Source organism: Platichthys flesus, chromosome 14, assembly GCF_949316205.1.
Source record: "Platichthys flesus chromosome 14, fPlaFle2.1, whole genome shotgun sequence".
Classification (NCBI taxonomy): Eukaryota; Metazoa; Chordata; class Actinopteri; order Pleuronectiformes; family Pleuronectidae; genus Platichthys; species Platichthys flesus.
Window position 1 is genome coordinate 17,944,840 of NC_084958.1, and position 17,939 is coordinate 17,962,778.

At 41.4% G+C, this 17,939-nt stretch overlaps 1 protein-coding gene across 1 annotated transcript; it reads left to right on the forward strand.

Moving 5' to 3' along the window:
• Window positions 1-1,096: 1,096 nt before the first annotated feature.
• On the forward strand, window positions 1,097-17,890 carry LOC133968378 (pituitary adenylate cyclase-activating polypeptide type I receptor-like). Its single transcript, XM_062404374.1, has 12 exons — window positions 1,097-1,175; window positions 4,931-5,038; window positions 7,818-7,912; window positions 8,113-8,210; window positions 9,262-9,394; window positions 9,767-9,920; window positions 12,070-12,130; window positions 12,305-12,374; window positions 12,619-12,713; window positions 14,384-14,513; window positions 15,698-15,739; window positions 15,879-17,890. The coding sequence occupies exons 1-12, from the start codon at window positions 1,097-1,099 to the stop codon at window positions 16,023-16,025; spliced, it is 1,212 nt and encodes a 403-aa protein (XP_062260358.1). The 3' UTR covers window positions 16,026-17,890.
• Window positions 17,891-17,939: the final 49 nt, after the last annotated feature.

Consider the following 17,939-nt stretch of genomic DNA (forward strand, 5'->3'; position numbering starts at 1 on the left):
GCTTCTTCCAGAGCTGCCTTTTAATAAAAGCCCGGGAATAGGGTCCTGTTGATCGGTGGCAAAAAACTTTTGAATGAAAAGAAACGCTTGAAATTAATCATCAGCCTCTCGACACGACTGTCAATTGTGAACAGTGGCAGACGCACCAGGGAATACGACCTTATGGTTTTTACCCTACGTGGTTAACTCAAATACAAAGATGTCGATCCCAGTGAAACCGTGGACGTTTCCATAATTCATGCGTTCATTGTCATTTTTGTTATATGGATGAATGAGGACATAGATCAAATGATTGTGTCTCTTTCTTTGATGACTCTAATCTCATACTAACAAGGACATCTTTGCATAAGCAGGACATCAAGGTCCTTCACGTCACCCTCAGTTGAATGAATGACTCCAATAAATCCGAACGAAAGCATCTGGAGGTGGGAACTCCCTGATGGGAATATTGTTCCACCACTGAACAAGTCGATAGTGATACCATGAAATGTCCACGATTCTCGATACCCAGTTCGAAAACCCGTCAAATAATCAAACAATAAAACCTATTCACCTTAACACAAACTAATTCATATAAAATATATTAAAACATTGGCTATAGCCTTTAAGTGATAAATACAAAGAAAAGACTATAAACATTATAGAACAGAAAAGTGGCATGTAGGAAAATGTCTACACAAACCTATTTTTCACCTAGAGCTTTGCTGACTTGGCAAAAATTAGGCCATTGACAATATCAGCAAGAACATTTGTATGATTTAAGTTTCAGTCATTTAATGAATAAAGTGTCATTTTGCTTCTTCTTTTTTTTTACAATAGCGAACACGTTGCAACCAGTACGTTTGGGGTTTTCTCAAATTTCAGAGCTCCGATGTCAAAAGAGGATACGTGATAGGACTCCGTTTGAAGGCAGCAGCGTATTTCAGCATTTGTAGCAGGAGCAGAAACTTACATATAGCTTTGAAGGGATCACCAATTAAAAATGCTCCAGTAGGGGAACATGAACGTCAATAGGATTTCTTCCATTCATGGTTATATTTCTCCCAAAACCAGTGAGGTGTCACAGGAATAGTTGAGTATCTTCTGGGAATCAGGAATGTCTTCTATTCGACGTGTCAACATCCCATCCTGTAGATCTTCTAAAGTGGAGGAGCAGCAACCCGACGGACCACAAGGTCAGAAAATGTACAAAAATACAAAACCTGCCTCAAAACACCAACCATCTGTTTTGTATGTGAGTCGTGTAGATGTGCATCCGCTCTAGAAAACGCTTCTTACCTTTTATACATTTCTAAAGATGCTAAAACTTTGATGAATTCATTCCTTCTCCGTTGCCCTTTGCTCCACCACGACTTAATGCATCCTAACAGCCTGCCACATTCAATTTATAGAGACGCATCTGAAGTTCGCTAATTGAATCAGGTCGACCATCAGCCCTCCTGTTCGTCATGTCATTAGTGAGGCAGGGTCTGTGTGCGATTGGTTTTGTTGGTTCGTCCCCGGCAAAGTGCCCATAAACGTTCCTCTGTCTCTGTCGTGAAATCTGAAATACTACTTGGAAGCTGCCTCTTGTTTTTTTTTTTCTTTCTGTTAGGATTTGATTAAATTAAGATCGGAGGCGCATCTCGAAACCTCCCACACACAGTACGCTGAGACGCTTCTCACCAAATGTAGAGTTTAGAGAGACCAACATCTGTTCAGCATTAACCACAGTGGAATGAGCACAACATCCCTTAATCCCTGGTGCCAATTGTGTTAGCACAGCCATTTAGCCCTTGTGAGAAGATACTGTAAAATAATCTGCTAATCCCTAACCGACAACACAGTTAACTGACAGTGTCCAACCGTACCCCTTTATTTGGAGCGCGGTACTTCACGGCCAGTTTTAATTGTCGTGAATGAATTTCCTCCCCTCACACGAAGATGCACTTGACCAAGGGCGCTATAGCGTCCGTTTTCCTATAAAAGGCCGCTAAGAGGCTTAAGTGGGCTCCAGGCTGTTACGCGTCGTACAATGAATCCAAGTCCGGTGATGAATATAGTTTGAGCATTTTATTGCTGCAGACCGAATGACAATTGATGAATGAAAACATGGTTGTTTGACGATGAAGACGACGATGATAACGACGGTAAACAGAAAATATAATCAGGTGCGCCACTAACCCCCTTTCCCCCCCCCCCCCCCTCCGCTGATCTGACTGCCAGGTATATAGATTAAGCCACACCCATGTGTCAATCAAACGGAAGTGACATGATCCAAAACAGTGTGACTAACCTTTCAAAATAAACAATAAACAAACAGACCAAATATGCATTTTGGCCCCTACAGGCGGTTTGAAAATATTGTTTTTTGGGGTGTGATTAATTCTGGATTAACGTGGATTGAAGCCCACAGCACAGAGGGAAGACGTGTTTTATAAAACCAGGCAGTTTATTGTGGACACGCAATATGACATAAAACATCATATTTCACTTCAGACACTTAATAGTTGTAGAAAGTGTAATTCACTTTCCATGTCCCAGGAACCCAATGAGCATTGTCTGTAGACTGATTTGCCTTACTATATATGATGCAGCCATTGTTTATGTTATTTAATACAACTGGGATTTTCCATGTCAGAAATTCAGGTTCTCTGAGGGTCCAAGCTTTCCAGGATCCCAGATCTGCCTTAACTAAAATGTATTGTGGCCCTGCAGATATCTATCTATTAATATTTCATGCTTCAATTTCAAACTGCTCTGGTTCCCCAAATCAAATCATTTATATTTGACCTGTATGATACAGCAATGCAATTTCACAGGGTTAGGGCTAGGGTTAGGGTTTCAATTCTTTATTTGTGCAGAATTGAAACCAAATGATCTTCCTTGACAGTTTTGGGGGCAAACAAAGTACTGGTGATATTAGGTTGTAGCTGGTTGGAGCTACTGGTGTCACTCAACATTAAACACAATGACATGTATATAAATAATCAAATAAAACCCAACCCTGCCGGCTTACGTAACACAATTTGCATCAAGTAATGGAATAAACACTGGAGAACATCCAGGAATCATCACCCGACCTCATTATCATGAGTTAAAACAATGTCAACCTCATTAGCATTTTTCATATAGAGAAAAACTTTAAATTATACAGATCAACTAGGGACTTTGTATTTAATCATGTATTCTATATGTAGGCTCAATAAGCACATCATTAGGAACACCTGAGCACCTGCTTTTCATGCAAACAGCCAATCACGTGGCAGCACAAAATCATGCAGATGCAGGTCAGGAGCTTGATGCTCACATCAAACATTTAGGATGTAGAAAAAAAATGTGATCAGGATTTTAATCAGTTGGATTCCGGAGAGGCCTTTACTTGGGAGCAGTGGAGATCTGAAGGGGAGAAACAATGGCGGGCGAGGCGGGTGTGACACAGTGAGCCTGAGATGAAGAGTGTATATGAAAACAGTCAATGACCCAAATGCAAGTTTTAATGTGGGTTAAGAGTGTTTACAAACTGGCTTTTCTCTCAGCTCGAGCCACCTTGGCATGGAGACCTCTGGGAAATGGCCGTATGGTGGACGACAAGTGGCTCCGACCTTTAATAAGAAAAATGAAAAGGAACATGATAGACTTTTGGAAACTGGAAAAGCCCAGTATGCTTTCTATGCTTCCACATCTTCTTTTCCCACACACTGATTGAGAATAATGCATGAACAAATGTGATAAGATATACGACAGCCTCGGCACAGAGCGGCATCCTGCTGAGTTAAGAGCAGGGATCCTGGTTTCAGCCGGAGACCGACTGCACTGATGTTTTTACTGAGAAATCTCTCCTGGTTCTTTGAAACTACTTTACATTCCTGGAAACTTCTAGTGCCTGAGGAGGTTCCACTTTTCATTTTTATTTCTTTTTAAAGGAAGACATTTATTTTGGTCTCACTTCAGCCTTGAGGATAAATGAAAAGGAAAACCTCCTAGCGTTGCTTTTTCCTATTCACTTCATCACTGCTGTTTACATCTGTCCACCCCGGATGAAGATGGCTCCAGATATCCGCACTGACACGTTTATCACCGTGATTAATGAGTTTCAGATGTGAGTCACTTCTGCCACCTTATCTCCTGAGACCACGTCCGAGACACAAAGCAACACTGCTGATATGCAAATGACAGAATCTGAAAAAATGTGGGACAAAAGACGGAAATATCTGGTGTGTGGGACATTGAGCAAAAAAAGCGTTTACCGTAATCCATTTACAGGAACATGACAAGGCGAAGTTAGCGCTGCTGGACTCTGGATAAAACCTGTCAGCTGGTTCCATGCACTTGAATAGATTTATTATGTCGAGATTAATATAAATATCCTCATTTTGGTTACAGGAGAAGAAGAAGGTAACCAGGTCGCCTGTATGGCGTGATGGAAGAAGTACTCAAAATGTTTTTTACCTAAGTAAAAGCACATTTAAAGGGGACATATTATGCCCATTTTACCACAGTTGATATGGCTCCTTGGGGTCTTAATGAAATGTCTGTAGCATTTTTTTAATAAAAATACCACAAGGGTCATTTCAAACAGAACCCTTTTGACCCTGTCTAAAACAGCCCTCCTCAGATTGACCTGTTTTTAGTGCCCCCCCCCCCCCCCCTCAATGCCAGATACCCAAATTAACGTGTAGAAGCACTACAAAGTGGAATTTTCATAATATGTCCCCTTTAAATGAGCTAAATGTGCTCAAGTCAATGTAAAAAAAAAAACTCATACATTTTTCTTGTGACATTTAAAGAGACAAAGTAAATGCGCTTCTCTCCAGTGGTTTGAGAGGCTGCAGATTGTTCTCTATAGATTTAACAGCAGGACGTATGGGAGGCTGTGAGGAGCTCATTCATTGTGATACTATTTAGAGACATTTAATTGACAGGCTGCTTCCTCTGTCTGTGTCCGTAGGGTGTAAAACGGAGTGGGACGAGATCGGATGTTGGCTGAGAGCTGACGTCGGGCAGGTGGTCAACGTTTCCTGCTCGGAAGTTTTTCAACACTTTTCCAGCAGTCAAGGTTTGTCTTCCTGAGACTGAGCTGACATGGAAACACAGAAAAGAACATGTAGTTCCCAAATTATTCATCAATCTGATCGTTAATATACAGAAATATACTTTTTTTCTCCACGACAAAGTACATTTATATGTTCTGTGAAGTCTTCAGCACTGATGCAGACTCTAATGAGGGAGCATGCATTTTTCATGTAAGTTTCAATAGTCACCTATATGTGCTCTGGGAGATTTCTGGCAGAAGAAATTGTTTGAAATCTTCTCCACAGGGTTCACAGGTCACAATTTGACGACCTGTTAGGCTGCTGCTCTTCTCAAAGTTACAATACTAGACTCATGAGAATTATTTTACATTTAGATTTAACATCTTTTTTAAAACAGGCGGCTTGAGGGAACAGGTACATTTTGTGTGAATTTATTCTTTGCCTATGGTTTTAATTGTGTTCATAGGACAGGAGGTACATTTCCAACATATAGAAACCCTCTGTCTTCCCCACCTTCTCAAGACATGCGGACATTATAAATAAATCAAATACATTTCAGTTTGTGCTGAATGACCCTATAACAGGATTGTCATTGTAACAGGATCATTAAGGCAGGTTAGGCTGGGATCATTAAGGAATAATGTTCTTTCCTCCTGATGGAAATCCTGGCTCATTATGATGTGAGTTGCAGATCAACTCAAACACAACAGAGTCTGAACTCTGCACATTTCTGTTTGCTCAGTTCATAGCAAACACAAAAAGACCACTGCTGTGCATTTGTTTCTGATCATGCCTGCGTTGGTTAGGTATCGTGTCAAGGGACTTTAGGGACTTTAGGGCAAAAGGGTCCTGGGGCCCCGACATCGAACCTAATCGACCCCCCCTGCTTGTTAAGTGCAAACACCAACCATCATCCCAGGAACATCACACACACACACATTTATTTGATTTATTCTAGCCTTTAACCGAACCTCTAATGAAAGCACTCACACCAAACGCAAAACCAAACGATTCCAGAGATTCCAAACAAAATCGATTCAAAAATACAGGTAGACATTAATCTCACCAGACAATGATAGACACAGAGAATTGGGAGGCAATGTCGCAAAAGCCAATTAGCATTGAGAATGAAACGGGTTCTGGCACCGACCCAAGTTAGCACGTCATCAAACTAGCAATGGAAACGACTTCAATCCATTCAAGGCTTTTCTGCTTTGGCTCCTTCTGCGTTTCCACAACAGGTACAACGCAGAGTTTATCGTCACTTTAACAAGTAACTCTAAGTCTCCTCTTTTCCGGAGGAGAATGGGCGAATATTCGTGGATTGTAGATTTAAATATGCCTCCCGTTTGGTGTGAACACAGCACAAGATTATGAAGCTTTGCCACGGGGCGTTGTTCGAGCGTCTCTCATCATTTTGTCACCGCAGTCTCCTTCACGTAGCTGATCATAGAATTTGAGGAGATTCTAACAAACATGTGAGTGGGCTGGGTTGTGATCTGACATTTCTCGGCGGGTGGCCTTCTTTGCCTGTAGCCTGTCACGATGCCCGTAGACAGAGCAGGGCACACGCCGATCCGGCAGGCGAGCGCCTCCTGACACCTGCTGTTTCCAAGTGGACGTTAACCAGGAGCAAGTGTCAGCAGACATGAACGAGGACATGGACGCCTCAGAGGTTTTCTGACTGAGAGCTCTAATGGAGTGAAACGGTCCAAGAGAGGAAACGTCAGCGAGGTGAATATTCAAGTGGACAGAAATGACAACTTTCCATCGCAGCATAGCCGTGGTGTGTGAAAGGAAAGCATTTGGGGGGGGGGGGGGGGGGGGGGATCTGTCTTATAGATGAGAAGATAAACGTTATAAGACGGAACATAAGGCAGCTTGAAGCGTTGACATGAGCTTGTTTTGTGTGTTTTTCAGATCCCAAATAGTTTTTTGTAAAGAGGGGTCAGGGCTTTCTATCAGACTGTGACTCCTGTTTCCTAAAGTGAGGCCACACAGGGACTTTCTATCCTTTATTGAGCTAATAGACCGAAAGACTTATTGCGCTTTTCCATTCATCCCACTTTTTAGGAATCCAGTAAACCTTTAGGAACCGAAGGAACTGTGGCTTTCATTCTTTCATTCTCAGCTTTTTAACACCAGGATTTCCAGCAGCATTTCCCACAGAGGAGATTAATCACAGGGAAACTATGAGACAATGAGATCAAACAATGTCAAGTCATTTAATGCCTCTTTTAGGGGGCGCTATCACACCTACCTCATTTGGTCCCGACCTTTAGACTCCTCAGTTTAGTCTGAGCCAAAATAACAGGTGAAGACCAGTGGACCTAAATTTTGTCCGACAAAAAAAGGAGGTCTTGATCCAGATCTAACAGGAGCCATGGACCAGTGTGTTTGCAGTGTAAAGACACTTTTTTGGAGATAGTTTAGATTCACGGATCTATTGCAGGAAGTTGAGAAGGAAGCCTTAATGACAAGAACATTTATTATCTTTTTTTTCTGGTAATTTAACATCTACATTAAACGTGTCTTTGTGCTCTGTCGGCCTCAGTCATCCTTTTTATGATACTCAGATAAAGTTCAAGAGGTTTAAGAAATTTGGTGCAATATTTAGTCAAAGAACTGTGCTGGTTAGGAGTTAAAATATATGTGCCGATGTAAAAACTGAAATTGCACCTTGTCTGAAGAAAAGCAGATTGATTGCCCCTGTATTTAGACTGCACGCTGGAGAAGGAAACTCTGCAGCGGTGAGATAGTGTGAGGGTCTCACCGTCTCCTCCCTGTCTGCTCCCACACCAGGCTATGTTTACAGGAACTGCACCGCGGACGGCTGGTCCGAAATGTATCCACCCTACGAGGAGGCCTGCGCCTTCACTGAAGAGCCCGAATCGGAGGTACGCCGACACGGCCGCTGTAATCACGCCAATCAGTTAAGCTTATTCATATTGTTCCTGCTTCCTCTCCGCTCTTCCTCCCGAGCTGCTTCCGTTGCTCACAACCCCATTTGTAGGATTAGTGGAAGGACGAAGCAAAAAAAAAACAAAAAAAGGAATCGGGATGAATCAAATGTCTGTCTCCGTTTCTCTGTCTCCAGATGAGCTACCTCTCAACGTTCAGACAGGTTTACACTGTGGGTTACGCCACGTCCCTCATCTCCCTCATCACAGCCATAGTGGTGTTGACGGCCTTCAGGTGAGACCAGAAAAAGCACACACTGTCCTAGATACACACTCAGAGGACAATAAATAGGCTAAACAACTAGAACGCTCCCTTGTCCTGAATTAATGCAACTATGCTCCACAGCATGTGTGTTAACTGTGGTGGAAACTGTATCTTACAATTAATGTAAAAACCGCTATAGTCCATTGTAGAAATTTTAGATCAATAAAGAGAGATTCAGGTTTATTAATCCACCTTCATCATGTGATTGTATCGTGAAATATTGATCTACAACAAACTAGAATGTCACTCAGTAAAGTGCAAACCTCCGCCAAGCCCTAACAGTCCATAATGTATTTGTTCTCTTCTGACACTTCCACTAAGTTTCATGATAATCCCTCAGGCAGCTTCTGTGTAATCTTGTTTACAAACAAACAAACACACAAACAATACAGATACAGATACAACAAACAGAAAAGGTAAAAATGAAAAGCGTTTAGGAGGGAATGTCGTGTGAGAAGCTGTGCAGCAACCTCAGGATTAGTGTGCATCTCCAAGCCTTGTGTGAAATCTATTGAAAAATGTCCCGATATTATAAATAGGAATGGAGATTTGCTTATCGGTAAAAGATGGAGGAGACGTGAAGCTTGCTCCTGTTCCAGGTGACATGTCCCTGACACCGTGAAGAATGTAGATGAGACAAAAGTCGGTGAAACTTGCAGCTTCATACAAATGAGAGCAGAACTTGTCTGCAGGCTCTGCAGCGACCGAAGAAGTTCAGTCTTCACATGAAGGAGGAGAAAATCATTACTGCTGTTTCTCCAGATTTTGGACGGAGAGAGAAGAAAATACAGAATTTAAAATCCAAATAAAAATCCAGATTAAATGAATTTACACGTGGTTTCATGAGGGGACTGTCCTCGGAGGATGTTCGAGCACTATTGAGTGACATGCTCGTTGTAGTAGTGGAGCTCAAAGACCTTAAATTATTATATGAATGTAGCTGTTCACATCCATCGAGGCATCAATAGTGAATCTTAAAGAAGCTGGTTGTTAAGTGTTACTGTATGTGACCTCTTTTCAGAAAGTTCCGCTGCACCAGGAACTACATCCACATCAACCTCTTCTCCTCGTTTGTCCTGAGAGCCAGCGCCGTCTTCATTAAGGACACGGTGCTGTTCGCCGACGAGACGCTGGACCACTGCTCCGTGTCCACGGTGAGCTGATCATCTGTTTCCGTCCCGAGGGACACGTCCACATCTGGAGCGTGATTGAGTTATCGGTGGAAATAGAGGAGTGAAAGAAAGGGACTGCCTCTGTCTGCGAAGCCACCTCATCAGTGGAAAAGACTGATGGAGCCTCATGCATAAGTTACAACACGATTTAAAGATGTTTCTTTATAACAGAATGTAAAGGAAATCTCAATTTAAATCAAAATGAAACTAATTGTAGCTCTACTTGTTGTCGTCCTCTTCATAAGAGAACAAGTTGTGTAATGATTCACCTGCCAGATTGTGTAATGACTCACAGTCACTGCACAGATTGTCTCATTGTACAAGTAACTTTGCTTTCCTCCGTGTCCTCTCCAGGTCGCGTGCAAGTCGGCCGTGGCCTTCTTCCAGTTTAGCATCCTGGCCAATTACTTCTGGCTGCTGGTGGAGGGCATGTATCTGCAGACCCTGCTCGCCCTGACCTTCGTCTCCCAGAGGAAATACTTCTGGTGGTACATTCTGATTGGATGGGGTGAGTGGAGGGGGGGGCTCTGGATGGCAGGCTCACAGCAGGCCTCCCGAGCAGCGCATGGTCGGATGTGTGAAAAAATAATGAAATAAAAGAAAGAAAAACTTCCATCAAAAGTTCGATAAACTATTTTACAACAAAATCGCCTCATGACCCAGAGAACAAAACCTGTTCTGTTCTGTCTTTTGGTAAAAATGGGCTTGCCACTAAAATGCAAGTTAACACAACACATAATCTCTGTTATAAGGAGAGATACCCGGTATCCTTTTTTAAATATTTCTTGTGAGCCATCCATTCAGCAAAAGATGTTTCTTCCATTGACATCATAAAAGCTCAGTCTGGGATTCAGATGAGGCGACGTCAGATTCACAGTCTCAGATACAAACACCAGAGGCGATTGAATGTAGCTTTTAACACGAGATATTTTAATGTTGTTGCTTTTGTCGAAGTTAAATAAAGGTTTTGTTGAACAGTTATTTAGCAACACACACACAAAAAAAGATGATGCAACAGAACCAGTCACTTGTATGGCATAACGCTTTTCTTCTTTGTCAAAACCCGGTGCCTACATTGCCCAAAATGCAACTTGACGGCCAGTTGGAGATTGTGTTGCGTTAGCGTTGAAGGAACACGTCAGTTCACCCAGACAGTGATGCAGTGCGTTTTGGAAATCAAGATGAATATTCCTGGTTTTGTCCTTTTGTGCATTAGTCACATGTTCCCTGATTGTTGTATTAAATTATTGTTGTATTTCAGTAAATTCACGTGTTCACCCATTGTCTTGTCTCTCGTTGATAGATTATCACATGTGGGTTGAAGATCTGTTTCTAGACTAAACTTCTCTCGTTTCCTCATCACTTCCTTTGTTTTTCCTGACGTCTTTTGTTCCACGAATATTTCAAGTGGTTTCTATTTGTGTTATATATAGTGTTGCTCAGTTTTCCACCGGCTTCCCATTCCCGTCCCGTTTACTTTTTCCCGTCTGTGACGTGTTCCCCTGTTGGCCGGTCCTCTTGAGCCACTGAGGCACCTACCAGCTCTGTCAAGTGCAGCAGTGTAGGTGAGAAGCGGTGCCACGACTGTTGTGTTGTTGTGAAGTCGGGACATGTGCGGTTTACAAAGCTGCAGTAAAGGTCTCTACAAGCTGAGGTCACGGCGTCAGAATCAATAAGATCCTCCAGTGCGCTGCCATTTCTGAGGCAAGTGCTGCATTCACAAGCAAACGTGAAAACATCAGGATTTATTATCAGGAGATAGTCGGACCTCAAACGAGATGTGACAGCAGGACTTCAGCTTGAATCAGATTGTGTCACACAGCCCAACCTGGAGGGTAAAAAGCAGCTGCTGGAGTTGGCAGCACTCTCATTAGAGAATAGCTGGTTCCTCGGCTTTCAGGCTGACATGATCCTTCCAGTAAAGACGGGTCGGGAGTTTTGTGCATCTATCTAATAATTGACTCTACAGTTTGGAGTCGTGTGTACTGAGTTGAGCTTAATCGAACTTTGAATGAACAGGTGATCGGCCGCATCAGGGTTCTGCAAAGTGAGTCCAGCAGCCGGACAAGGTTCTTCATTTCTCAGGGGATTATTTATTGATGTATTAATGCAATTTGGTGTAGAGACAAATACAAATCCAGATTGCTTGTGGGTTCACAACATGAGAACTGTTTGACTCTATTGAGAGACACTCTAGTGCAAACATATAACTGAGATAAATCTGTAAATAAACACTGTGCTGAGTATCTCTCTGTGTTGCAGTGTGAGTGTGTGTGAGTGGATATATCAGTGGTGTTCACTCAGTATCCAGAGTGGCTCTGATGTTTTCTTATCAGCATCTTTTCCGGTCTCTCTCTCTCTCTCTCTCTCTCTCTCTCTCTCTCTCTCTCTCTCTCTCTCTCTCTCTCTCTCTCTCTCTCTCTCTCTCTCTCTCTCTCTCGTCTCCTGCTTTTATCCTGTGTCTGTTTCTTTCTTCTTTTGGCTTCGAGACGCAAGTGGGACACAGATCAAATTGATTCACACAGTTGTATACGTGCCTCACAACATTTTCATAAAATATGCAGTACACATGTGAGTGGGCCGGGTTGTTGTTAAGATTAATTTTACTCGACAAATGCAGAACGGATGAATAATGTATCTGTGTTCTTACGTCTCAGGGCTTCCGTCAATCGTTCTCGTACTTTGGGTGTTGACCAGATTCTTCTACGATGACAGAGGGTACGATATATGACGTTATTATGTTTCATTTTTTACTGTAAAAAATTAAAAACACGAGAACTTTTCACGTGATGAACTACATGTTAAACAGAACTTTATACTTCTTGCAGTGCTCAGACTTTAATTTGATCGCAGCATTATTCAAATGAAAGTCTCATCTGCCTTTAATTGCAGCTGCTGGGATGACACAGACAGTGTCGGTATTTGGTGGATTATTAAAGGACCAATAACAGCCTCGCTTCTGGTGAGTAATTAAATATTCTACCTGACTGACAGTCTTGTTATCTCAACCCCAAGATATGAGTTAACCCCTGCTTTTATTTCTCTTATACATAAATTAAAATCATTTTAACATATATGGTACCAGGTTTTGTCTTAGTATGTGTGTGTGTGTGTGTGTGTGTGTGTGTGTGTGTGTGTGTGTGTGTGTGTGTAGGAGTGTTGGGAGGTAGTTATCATTTGTGTAATTGTGCGTGTATCACTACCAGGTCAACATAGTCATATTCGTCAATGTGATCCGAATTCTGGTCCAGAAGCTGAAATCATCAACCATGGCCGGGAACAGCGACACTGGACATTTTATGTGAGTCACAACAAACGTTTCTGGACATTAAAGTTTGCAGAGGTAATAACTTGGATTTATATGGCTCCTTTCAGGGAAACCAAGTCTGCTTTACAGAGTAAGTAAAAAGGAAAGACAAAGAAAAGCAATATATAAAACCATTAAAGTATATTATCCTGTCATGTTGGTAAAAGGCCATTTAAGCTCTTTCAAAAAATAGAAATATAATTAACTTAAGTTGATTGGTTAAGATAAAGGACGAAAGTTGAGGGATTCATTTGACCCCTTGATCTGTTAAAAGAGAACATAAGACTCTGATTGGAGAAGATCAGCACTCGCAACACAATACTGACGTGAAACCATCAGCTAACAGGAATATACACTTTTTTATTTAAATGATAAAACTTTTTTTGCTGGTGACCATCATTGGGGCAAATGAGTTCAATGATCAGAATTAAATATATAATATATAAGAAATCAAATTTGGAAATGATTGCATCACAAATGGACAGCAGTTTATTTTCAGAGTTTAATTACTATGGAGAGGAAGTTACCTAATTATGAATTATTTTGAGTTTAAGAGAAAAACATTGTATGTATGAATTTTCAATGCTGAGCCCAGAAATCCGACTTCTCCTGAAAGAACTCCACCTGCATTTCTGAACTTTGGCTGCTGCAGATTCCAGCATTGCTGAATTATTTCACCGCAAAGGGACTCAAAAATAGCAGCTGATTCCAGAAATAGATGTCTCCTCCGTCACCCTGGGACGGGATTATTCTACCGGTCCAATGAATCTTTCACCCTTTCAAAAACTACATCCGTGTCTTACAGACCTCAATCAGTTTCGGGCGGATCTGTGATGGTAACACAAAAGCACAAATCCCAGGTCTGACAAAAGACAAGATCAATCCTATTACAGGCTTTAAAGTAAGCCTCAGGTTTTTTCGTTTCTCTAAACTTTGAGCTGCCAAGGCTGTGATGTTATTTCTGATCAAAGTGGTTATTTTGGTTTTTTTAAAACTCAGACGCCAGACAAGTATATCGTCAAGTCCTACAAGGTTCAGATTGACTTAGCGGCTTTGAATCTGATCTGAGCGTCAGGGAACCAAAGAAAATGTCAGGAGGTAGATTTACTGCTGTTTATCGACCTTTGATAAAGTGACTCATGTTCTCCATTTATTTAGATATATGATATCTATACTAAGCTAGTTTAAAATGTCAGAGACGTATGCTTTAGGTTTTATTTTCTTCCACATGACAATATATATATATATAAAAGGGGGTTAAATTAAGGAGATTTTTCTTAAAATCAAACATTCATTGGATCTTATGGACAATCGATAAAATTAGTTTAAATTAAAAATGTTTATGGGCAGATATCTCCATATATTGGACCCTACGTGAACAGGGGGGGGGATACGTGTTCATGATGTCACCAAAAAAACTCAGTGGAGACATATTGGGACATCACTGATCTTTTTAAACTAAGCTCTGAAGCACAATTGTGCATTTTGAAAATGTTGTTCCGCTACCCTGACTGGCCTGATTGAGAAATGGTGCATTTTGCTGTGTTTTTATTTTGTCTGACACTCAAGACTTTGTAATCACTTTCTATAATTAATGGCAAAGTGATGTCTTTTCTGGTCTCTACGTTCTTTCTTTCATTCTGCTGTTCTGTTGCTCTCCTCAGGAGGCTGGCTAAATCCACCCTGTTCCTCATCCCCCTGTTCGGGATGCACTACACCGTGTTCGCCTTCCTGCCCGAGAACACTGGCGTCGCTGCCAGGCTCTACATCGAGCTGGGACTGGGCTCCTTTCAGGTAACACACAAAAGGAAGAAGGAGCAGAATAAAAGAGCCCAGGTGCACAAATCACGGAGAGTGTGTATTACTTACAGGCGGATGCTCTCAGGATAGGCATCTTCTTCACAGCAGGCATTTTGACTTGTCGAACTGGGTGAAGCGGGTGTCTCTAATAACATCGATAGGGGCTTTGTTCTGTTCAGGTGTGACACTGAGCCAGCACACAATAATAAGCCATCATTATTTCTATCTCTCACATCTGTGCTTTTCCTCCTGTGAAAGGACCAGATGAAAATAATAGTCCTCGTCAGAAAGAAAATGCATTACTCGAGGGAGTGGTGGGGGTTTGTGGTCTGCATCTTGAATGTAGTTTATTTGTATAGCGCATTATTATAATATACACCATCTCAAGGCAAGATCTAAAAAATTACAGAGAAACCCAAATGTTCCCACAATGCACTTTGTTGAGAAAAGCTCCCTCATTAACCGGAAGGAACCTTTGGCAGAACCAGACTCAGTGAGGGCGGCCATCTGCCTCGACCGGACGGGGTGAGCGGAGAAAAATGGGTTGAGCGGAGAGATGGGTGGAAAAGAGGGGAGAAAAGAGAGAGAGAGATGGAGAGAGAGAGAGGGAGAGAGACTAGGAGCAGTTGTGCACCATCTGGTTGTCTCTAAACACAACCTGTCTGCCTGGTCTTCAGCCACGTGTCTCCCCCTGGTCTTCAGCCAGGCAGACATGTTGTTTTTATTACAGTCCTGATTTATTAATGTGTGTGTCTCAGAAACAACTTAACAACCTTTAAGCTGGCAATACTTATAACTTCCCAAAAATTTGTATAAGCAACCATTTATAGTTTCGGGAAAAGTCGCTGCAGTGTGCCGACTGGCTAATAGAAATGAGACAGACCATATATAGAAGTGAAAGTAACCATTTAGGCTATTTGTTTCTGTTTACAAATTTACAAGCAAGAGTTTTTTGTTCTTCCAATAAAACACATTTTACACACATTTCATGTCTCAACCTTAATATTCCCTTAAAATGTTACTGAATGTATTACCTTTTATTTCAGTTCATTAATTTCTTGCCTTTGTTTTTTAGAAGCACGTTGTAACCTTGTTTTGATTAGTGCTATAGAAATAAAGTTAGTTTTTCTCTTTTGGTTAAATACATAATTTTACCGTCCCTGTCTCTCGTGTTGCAGGGGTTCGTGGTGGCGCTCCTTTACTGCTTCATGAATGGAGAGGTAGGTGGATGTTTGTGACACAAAATCCATCAAACATTTATCATAGCTGATTTTTAAGAAAGTTCACCTTAGACAAATATATTGATTATAAATATACAGTATATTTAACTCTTATTATTTCCCCCGTCTTCATCTTCAGGTCCAGGCAGAGCTGCGGAGGTGGCTGTGGAAGTGTCACAGTCAGAATCATCTGACTCCAGCCAAAAGAAGCATCACTCAGATCACAATCCGAACCCAGAGGGGGCTCGGGGAGCCTCCTTCTTGTGGCAACATCTCCTCTGTATGACTTCAGAGACTGTCCATAAGAAAAAAAAATACAGAAAGGCAGAGACTCAAGCTGTAACTGCTGTTGACATCAACTCAAAAACGCCTCTCTGAGAACACTGGACTATAACTAACCCTGCTGAGCGACTGGAGACACGTGTCAGGAGGCTTTTCATCAGCTGACGCTGTGGGGACGGTACACCACATGCTCCTACACTGTGGGCTCTCCAACAATAACCCAACAAATGGGAACACTGGTGCTTGATCTGGATCTGAGTCACTGTAGAATCCACAGTGGAAACGGAGGTGACGGAAAAAACCTTTCACGTGGTTTTGTTTACGGTTTGAACTACATGGGTACGGTACGAACAAATGTGGAGCGATAGCTGAGGAAACAACGCATGTTTGAGCTCGGCTGGATTACGTGAAACGAGCTTGACTTGCCCAATGGACTTGTCTTATTGTTACAGGAGCGGTTACGTTATCTTTGTGCAGAATGAAAGGATGTGTCTGACTTCTTCTTACTTACATTTGAATTGATTTTTGTGTAGCTCTATGAGAGAAATCTCCCAACACAAAGATTCAGAGGAACTGTATTGAAGTGTGAAGCTGCAGTTCGTTGGTACATTGTGTCTTAAAACACTTCTTATTCGTAGGAGTTGTCTGATTTGCTGAGCCATCATGGAAGAGTGTGTGTGAACATTTATGGCATTGTCGGTTTTTAATAATATGTTTTCATTTCTATTTGTTGCACTAGAGGTGAGTGGTACGGTGGTACAGTGGTTAGCCCTGCTGTCTCCCAGCAGGAACGTGCAGAGTTTGAACCTGCTGGAAAGACGGGACCTTTCTGGGCGGAGCCTCCGGGTACTCCAGGCTCCTCCCACAGTCTGATGACATGCAGAGCTTTTCCACTGATGCAACGACAGCATCTTCACTGGTTTTTAAAGTTCATGATTTGTGGCACTTTTGTGTTGCCAGGGTTGATGAATCAAAGATTTAAAGCAAAACAAGTCACAAGAATATCTGTCTTATGATTGAAGTTCTGTGAACACAGGTTGGACTTTTGAACAGTGTTTATTTGGGATGAGAAATAGCAGAAGTTGTAGCCTCTGTGTGTTCATTTTGTTTTAAATTTCTACTTTGAACATTGATATTTATACTAACAGTCTTTTTTGAATGGAGTGAGATTCATGCCGTGATATTGTAAACACTTTCAAGGACTCATTGGTAATAAGTAATAAGCAGAGCTTAACGAATTGATTAATACCACTTCAAAATGAATCTTCACATGATAAACTGCCGTAGCCTCATATTTACCATAAATACTTGAGTTGTACTTCTCTTCTGATACACTTAGAAAGAAACCACTTTCTCTAAAATCCATAACCAAATTTACTTTGACAAAATGCACTTGCAAGTGGTCTTATGTGTATTTAGAGTTAGCCTCGAATTATGTGGTGTGGTGTTGAGTACTGTAAAGATACTTGTATAAAGTTTAGGTTACTTTAGATGGAATCACTGGAAAACATAATCATGATTTGTTTTATAGTCATGGCTGATATTGACCTTATTAGGATTTAAAACAAAATTAAAAAAAGTATACATAGTTTTTATGGTTTCTTGTTGAACACATGATATTTACCAAAAGTTTACTTCAACAGTACGATTTTACAATTTAGCAACAACAAAAAAAATATAACTGCTCTCAGAGTTCAGATTGCTGCTTCCTCAGATTTTTTTTTGTTAACTATGAATATTGCACTGTTGTGTAACTTTAAGCACTTTGACTGTCGTCAGTGCGCAATATGTTTTAATTTTGCACTTTATTTTACATTAAACTCTTTGTCTTTGTCATTGTGCTTCTCGTGGAGCTGGTGAAGGTTGGTGCATTGAAATAAATGATGAATTTCATTTCACAAACGATAACTGCTCTGTT